General features: G+C 29.6%; 1 protein-coding gene across 1 annotated transcript; it reads left to right on the forward strand.

Annotated features, from left to right (window-relative positions):
* Window positions 1-1,733: 1,733 nt before the first annotated feature.
* LOC135958185 (uncharacterized) lies at window positions 1,734-5,088 on the forward strand. The gene is made up of 2 exons (XM_065509063.1): window positions 1,734-1,919; window positions 4,288-5,088. The coding sequence occupies exons 1-2, from the start codon at window positions 1,793-1,795 to the stop codon at window positions 5,079-5,081; spliced, it is 921 nt and encodes a 306-aa protein (XP_065365135.1). The 5' UTR covers window positions 1,734-1,792; the 3' UTR covers window positions 5,082-5,088.
* The last annotated feature ends 3,572 nt before the right edge of the window (window positions 5,089-8,660 follow it).

Here is an 8,660-nt window from a genome sequence, read left to right on the forward strand (position 1 = left end):
GGAAAAAGTACAACACATGTATGTGCCAAATAGAAAAATAATTGTTTTAAAATAATGACTAAGTCCAAAGTTATATGCATTCGAATTAAAAAAAATTTAAAAATGCGATTTTTCGCTAATTTTTTTGGGAAAAAGTAATTTTTTTCTTTTTAAGTTATTGCAAAAAATTTCTAAGAGGATGTATAAGGAATTTATACATTTTGAAAAGCTAATATTTCATCAAATATTTTAAATGAAAAAAGATTAGAAAATTGTTGATATCGAGGGGACCAGCTTCATTTAAAAAACGTATATTTTTTATGTAAAATTCAACTTTAGAGCAAAAATTCTCAAATCGCATATTCGATATCAAAATACAGTAACCGATTTTAGATGGCCCAATATGTTTTTAATTATTTTGTAAAGTGTTCCGATAACCCCGCCCTTTGTGTGGATATTATAGCCAAAAAACTAAAAAAACCCATTTTTGGGATTTTTCAACACTTTTTTGGGAATTGCGGGATTCCCGATTACACATTTCAAAATTTGTTTCTATTTTTCTAGTTTCAATAGAAAAATCTATATAACTGTGAAATTTCACTAAAAACTATTGATAAATAAAAATTTAAATTCAATAAAAAACATTTTTTGTCATATTTTTTAAAAAAGTATTCTATGATTTTTTTAATTGTCAAAAGTTATATACATTTTTCAAAAGTAGACAAAATTCTCTATCCATTGATATATAATATGTCTGCCTTATGTTTTTTACGTCGCAAATTTTGTCATTTCGTTTGTAACATATTGAAATATTGATCGTAGAAGCACAAGATTCTAAGACGATCTAGCTGTGTTCGCCCGCCTGTCTGTTGAAAACACTGTTCCACTGTTTGTAAAGTTTGTTTGGTCTTGAAAATGGGCAATATTGGTCCATGATTTCAGCTAGGCCCCATACAAATGTCCCCCAGGAATACTGTTTGAGCAGTCATCTGTTGATTGTGAGGGAATCCTGATAAAATCGTGATGAAATTGGACATAAACTAGTTTTATATGAACCTAAATCTTTACACCAATATTTTAAGGATCGGTTCACATAATGAATAAATTTCAATTCTAATAAAAAAGCCTTTGAATAAAGCTAAACAATTTATTTAGTTGGGAATAAGTAGTTCTTCGAAATGATTGCTGACATGTTTTAAATCTGAATTATGTTATTATAACCTTGTTCTATGATCTCTTTTTAACGATCACTGATTATGACTAACATTACTTTAATTACGTTTCTGATTAAATATTCCACAAAGAAATGTTTGAATTTTTATTATTTACTGTGTAATATGAAAATGTTCTGTTTCAATGTCAATTAATCATTTAAAATAATTCTAAAAATATCTGGATTATTTTCTATATAAAAAAAATCGTTCATCAATACACATTTAACAATAAGTTAAACTGATCTCTTGTTAAAACATTGAATACTGTGACTAAATTAAACACAACATTTTAGACGAACTTATGATATTTACTCTTGTGTAAATAGACAAAAAAAACATGTGTTTTAGAAAATAACACTGTTTAAACAATAAAATAAACACCATGTTTAATAATAATATTAATGACGAATTTATATTTGAATAAGAAAAGTACCACATAAATGTATAAGAAATACTCATTAAATTTAAATTTTGGTTATTAAAATTTGGCAATTCAATACACATTTTTTTAACTTTTATTAGTTTAGTTTAGGACGTAGTATCAAAAGTATTCAAGAGTTTTTGTAACAACAAAAAATATTAAAAATATATGGTGAAAAATGTCATATAAATTAAGAAAATTATTGGTTTTATTTGTGATTTTACAAATATTGGGACAATTTATTGAAGTTGAATGCAGACGAAATGCTAACAGTGGAAAGGGAAAAGGAAAAGGAAAAGCATTTGGTAGGTGAAAATCTAAAATACGGGAAGCGATGTTCCCTTCAAAAGTCATACCATTTTGAACATTAAATATTAAACTGATTCCTGTGATTAGTACATAATTGGAAAATTCTTTGGTTTTATATATATTACAATCTATAACGTTTCCCCATAAAAAATATCTCAGAAGTAGGTAAATATCGAACCATTTTTTTGTACTATTTCATGTTTAAAAGTAGCGTATTACTCTCATGACTAATTTGATAATTTCAAATAATTATAAAAGTTTTTTCTATACAAAATACTGTGTATAACAGTTTTTTCTACATAAAATTGTTTGTAACATTTTGTTCTATAACAAAATATCTGTATATAAGCTTAAGAGATTTTTTTTAAAATCAGAATTAATTATTATTATTTAAATTATTATTATTGTCATTATTTTCTCTGAATATAAATATCCTTAGAAATTTTAAATGTAAAGCATCTCAATAACTATCGACCTAATTGAAATGTTAAATTTACTGTTTTAAATAAACATTTTTCTGTTTTTGTTACAGAGACCGACTTTTTCTGTTATGGCTGATAAATTTTTAGTTGGGGTTACAAAATTTAGGTGATTTACTTTGTAATTCTTGTGAGTCAACTGACTTTACTAGTATAGAAAAAATATCTAACTCGTATAATCGAATCATTCGATTGGTGCGGAAATAATACTGCAACTTTAAGAAAGAAATTTATAATAAAAAAACAAATAAGAGAGCTATATTCGGCTGTGCCGAATCTCATATACCCTTCACCAAATTATACTTTAAAATAAATGTTTTTAAATATTTTTAGGTAAACAAAATTTTTTTTCCAAAGTTGTTTTTTTAATTTTTGTAAAATTGTTTTTTTGAATTTAAAATTTTTTTTTTTGAATTTTTTAAAATTTTTTTATAAAAATTTTTTGGTGAAAAAAAAAATTCGGGTTAAAAAATATTTTTTCCGATTTTGACTCATTGTAGGTCCAACTTACTAAGGTCTTTGAAATATATATCATTAGATATCCATATTGTCTATATTAATGACTTAGTAATTCAGATATAGGTCAAAAATAGGTCAAAAATCGAGGTTGTCCTGGTTTTTTCCTTATATCTTAGCCATTTGTGGACCGATTTCCTCGATTTTAAATATCAACCGAGCCTGAGATATTGATGTATGAATAGTCTATAAAAGTTATTTGGGGGCTTCGAAAAGTTGATTTCAACAGATAGACAGACATTTTTTCATTTTTCATTATTAGGAACACTATGTATAACAGTTTTATCTATAGAAAAACTTCTGTATATCAGTTTTTTTAGAATTTATTTTTATATAATAGTTTCCTCTATAGAAAATTAGCTGTTTATTAGTTTTTGCTCTATAACAGTTTTTCTACAGAAAAATTTCTGTATAACAGTTTTTTTTTCTATATAACATTTTGAATAATATAATAGAAATATTTCTATATAATAGTTTTTCTATAGAAACATTTGTGTGTATCAGTTTTTTGTATAGAAAAATTGCTGTATGACAGTTTTATTATAGAAAAGATTTCTGTATAACAGTTTTTTTCAATAGAAAAAGTTGAAACATTATTTTTTATCATTTCTTCTATATAAATATTTCTGTATAACAGTTTTTTTCTATAGAAATTTTGCTATATAACAGTTTTTTCTGTAGAAAAATTGCTGTATAACTGTTTTTTTTAATAGAACAATTTCAGAATAACTGTTTTTTTTTTCTATAAAAAATTTTGTGTAACATTTTTTTCTATAGAAAAATGTGTGTATAACAGTTTTTATAGAGAAACATTTCTGTGTATAAGTTTTTTGTATAGTTTTATGTATAACAGCTTTTTCTATACAAAATTTGATGTATAACAATTTTATTACGGAAAACATTTCTGTATAACAGTTTTCTTTTCTATATAAAAAGGACCGTATAATTGTTTTTTCTGAAAAAAAACTTTGTTTCTATAGAACACTGTATAACAATTTTCTCTATTGACAAATGTATGTATAACAGTTTTTTTTAATAGAAATTTTGCTATATAACAGATGTATAAGATTTAAAAAATAACAAAAGTATAACAGAAATATATCTATATAACATTTTTTTCTTTAGAAAAATTTGTGTATAAAAATTTCTTCTATAGAAAAATTTCTGTATAACAGTTTTTTTATAGAAAAATTTTAGTACAACAGTTCGACTAATTTGTGTATAAGAGTTTTTTTATAGAAACATTAAATATTGGAAGTCTCAGATTCATAATTAAAAGAGAATCTTCTTAATTCTAAAATTGCAAATTTAATGTAAATTTGGGAACTAAAATGACCTAATTATCCAAAATTTCCAATTTCATTTTCAGGAGCCGGCATTTTAGCTGGTGGTTTAGCTGGAGCTGCTATGGGACATATTTTAACACGCAATAACAATCCCACTGAAATTCATCACCATCATCATGTAGTTGATCCTAATGCTGCAGCTGCCGCTCCCATTCCTGCACCCATACCCAATCCTGTTCCCCAGCCCAGACCTTCGACCATTATTGAGAGGGGTGAAACTTTACCAAATGGTTGTTATAAACAAATTGTTAAAGAACCCGATAGTTATGATGCTACAAGATTTATCGAAACGGAACAATTGATATGTCCACAAAATGTACCGGCACCGGTGCCACCAACATATGTGCAACAAGTGCCTGTTGTGCCAGTACAACAACCTCAACCGATAGTGCCAGCTGTACCTATGGTACCAGTACCTACTTATGTACAACCTGCAGCACCACCAACAGATGTTAATTCTAATCCTCAAACTGACGAAAATCCTGGTAGTTTACCAACAAATCCTGAACCAGTTCATAATGCACCCTTAGCACCCCTGCAGCCTAATCCCCAATCTAATCCTGAACAACCTGCCAATATGGTTCCAGCATTGCCAATAGTGCCTATTGCTGCCAATCATTTGCCACAACCAGCTATAGTCCATCCTGTGCAACCAGCGGCTCCAGCTGATTCGGGACCCCCACAGGTTATAGTGTTGTCCAAAAAGACCGGTTTTTATGAAGATGATAAGAAAAAGAATGCGGGAAATACTTTATTAGCAAACAATATTGGTTTTCTATTATTGGCAGTACTTGTACTTCTGAACTTGTTTTATTGAAGATTTAACTCGGATATTTGAAATATACATCTTTATTTACAACTATTTACTTTTAAAATTCCACAATAAAATAAAGAATATCTGAGCAAACATTTTATTAATTTTTAATCACAATTATTGTAATACATATTACCATGACATTTTGCAAATTGTTTAAGTAAATTAAAATACATTTTCATATTTTATTTTAAACAACACCATCCACACTCTACGTATGATTTTAATTTCCATAACTAAAATTAAATATGCATCGTCACACGTCAGTAAAAGGAAACGGAAATTAAATTTAATATTAATTTTATAAATGCACGTGGCAATCAAGGCAAAAATTATGTGATATAATGATAAAACATTTATTAAATTGTCTTAGAATTTTCCATGAAATCTTTACAAAATGTAACATGTTGATAAAAAATATGTTGAATTTCTCTTCTGGCTTGTAGATAAAGGTAAATTATCCTGTCTATCAATTATGTTTACAAGCAGCAGGAGCAGGAAGTAGAAATACAGACACAGACTTGTCAACATACTTCTCTAAATTAATTTGTAAGAGTGTTTGTGTAACAACGCCCTGTAAGGATCGGTAATTAAAATGACAAAGAAGTAGAAAACAGAAAGAAGAACGTAGAATGTAGAATGTAAAATATGTTGCATATAAATAATTAAAATAAATAAAAAAACACACACATACTTTCAAATGAAATTAAAAAAGAAAAATACTTATATCAAAGCAGAAAAGTAGAAATGAGAGATTTTTATCACATCTCATCACACACATACATTGAGGTTTTAAATTGTCTAGAGATTTAAAGGAATTAATACATTAAATTAAGTGGTTACTAGCACCAGGCATCACAAAATATTTAATTATTCTATAAAAATAAATATATGAATTTCCATGTCAAGAACGTGACATTCGTAAATCTTTGAAGGGATAATAATAAAAAAAATCTAAGGTAGGTTTTATTGAGATCCAGAATGCTACAAAAAATAGAACTCGCTTTCGACTGCATTTGGAAAAATGCAAAAATCTGCGAATTGGCAGATCTTCATAAAAATATGACTTAACAAGTAAGAGTGCTATATTCGGCTGTGCCGAATCTTATATACCCTTCACCAAATTATACTTCAAAATTTTAAATATTTTTAGGTAAACAAAATTTAATTTTTTTTCCAGTTGTTTTTTGAATTTGGAAAAAAAAAATTTTCGATTGTTATTTTAAATTTTTTTTTTTAAATTTAAAATTTTTTTTTTTTTTAAATTTAAAAAATTTTTTTTTTAAATTTTTAAATTTTTTTTTGTTTTTTAAATTTTTTTAAAAAAAAAAAAAAAAATTCGGTTTCAAATTTTTTTTCCCGATTTTGACCCATTGTAGGTCCAACTTACTATGGTCTTATATACGTCGTTGCAAATGTCTTTGAAATATCTATCATTAGATATCCATATTGTCTATATTAATGTCTTAGTAATCCAGATATAGGTAAAAAAAATAGGTCAAAAATCGAGGTTGTCTTGGTTTGTCATATCTCAGCCATTTGTGGACCGATTTTGCTGATTTTAAATAGCAAAATTCTCGAAAGCATGTCTGACAGAATTATTGAAGATTTGGATCCCGAAGATATCTGGGGTCTTCAGAAAACTGATTTCAACAGACAGACAGACAGACAGACAGACAGACAGACAGACAGACAGACAGACAGACAGACAGACAGACAGACAGACAGACAGACAGACAGACAGACAGACAGACAGACAGACAGACAGACAGACAGACAGACAGACAGACAGACAGACAGACAGACAGACAGACAGACAGACAGACAGACAGACAGACAGACAGACAGACAGACAGACAGACAGACAGACAGACAGACAGACAGACAGACAGACAGACAGACAGACAGACAGACAGACAGACAGACAGACAGACAGACAGACAGACAGACAGACAGACAGACAGACAGACAGACAGACAGACAGACAGACAGACAGACAGACAGACAGACAGACAGACAGACAGACAGACAGACAGACAGACAGACAGACAGACAGACAGACAGACAGACAGACAGACAGACAGACAGACAGACAGACAGACAGACAGACAGACAGACAGACAGACAGACAGACAGACAGACAGACAGACAGACAGACAGACAGACAGACAGACAGACAGACAGACAGACAGACAGACAGACAGACAGACAGACAGACAGACAGACAGACAGACAGACAGACAGACAGACAGACAGACAGACAGACAGACAGACGGACATGGCTTAATCGACTCCGCTATCTATAAGGATCCAGAATATATATACTTTATAGGGTCGGAAATGAAAAATGTAGAAATTACAAACGGAATGACAAACTTATATATACCCTTCTCACGAAGCTGAAGGGTATAAAAAAGGGATTTACAATTGATAGCGTATCTTTTTAACTCGGTTTTTGTTTTTAATAACTTATATGTCATTTTGAAGGGTACATACTATCTGTCATTTATTCTCACTTAGTTGTTGAATATTATAGTTTAAACAACAAAGTTTTTTTTGCTTCGAAAATGTAGAACTTTGTACCAATATCTTCATATGCGGGAAGTTTAGCTTTACTTCTTTAATTTGAAAAGAAAGTGCTGCTGAAGAACACCGATTTCCTACCAAAACTTATGGTGAATGTATTCCGTCGGTTTCAACGTGCGATAGGTGGTTTGTGCTGTTCAGAAGAGGTGATTTTGACACGGAAGACAAAAATCCCAAAGGCCAGCCAAAAAAGTTTGAAGACCAAAAATCTCCATGAAGATTGCTGTCAAACTCAACAAGAGCTTGCAAAATCATTGGAAGCTACACAATCAACAATTTCAAAAAGTTTTCACGCAACAGGATAAATTCAAATGCAGGGAAATTGGGTACCATACGAATTGAAGCCGAGATACCTTGAAAGACTTTGATACACTATAAAAGAAATAATTTTTGCATCGATGATAAATGGATCCATTGCGATAACCCGAAGCGTAAGAGATCTTACGTGAATCCCGGCCAACCAGCCGAATCGACACCAAAGCCAAATATCCATGGCGCCAAGGTAATGCTATGTATTTGGTGAGAGCAAAAGTGTTCTATTTATTATGAGCTGCTGAAATCTTACCAGACCATTACATGGAAGCTGTACCGTTTAAAGCGAGGTTGTCTCACAATTGTCTAACACTTCTGATCAACATAGAACATTTTTATATCCGTACGTCCTTCCCTCGAGGTCATGCCAACAGCTGCCGGACAGACTTACGAACATAGCTAAATCGTCTTATATATACATATATAAAGAGTGAGTCAAAAAGCTTATACACACTATTCCAGTTAAAACTTAGCCTTGGTCCAACAGATTATTTTTTTTAACCACCTTAGCTTTTAAAAATATGTCAGATATTATCTTTTCTAAATCATTAATTTTCAACTGTTATTTCGGTCAAAATGGAACATTGAATGAAAACCAGTGTAACGTGGATAAGTATCTACCTACTTCCCCGTATATAATATAAAATAATAAATTTAATAATAATACCATTTAAATCATAATGA

Source organism: Calliphora vicina, chromosome 4 (genome assembly GCF_958450345.1).
Source record: "Calliphora vicina chromosome 4, idCalVici1.1, whole genome shotgun sequence".
NCBI lineage: Eukaryota > Metazoa > Arthropoda > Insecta > Diptera > Calliphoridae > Calliphora > Calliphora vicina.

Bases quoted from the DNA above. Each gene is read 5' to 3' on its own strand.
- LOC135958185 (XM_065509063.1), top strand. From the start codon at position 1,793: ATGTCATATAAATTAAGAAAATTATTGGTTTTATTTGTGATTTTACAA. The intron at 1,920-4,287 runs GTAGGTGAAAAT...TTTCATTTTCAG, and splicing joins AGGAAAAGGAAAAGCATTTG to GAGCCGGCATTTTAGCTGGT.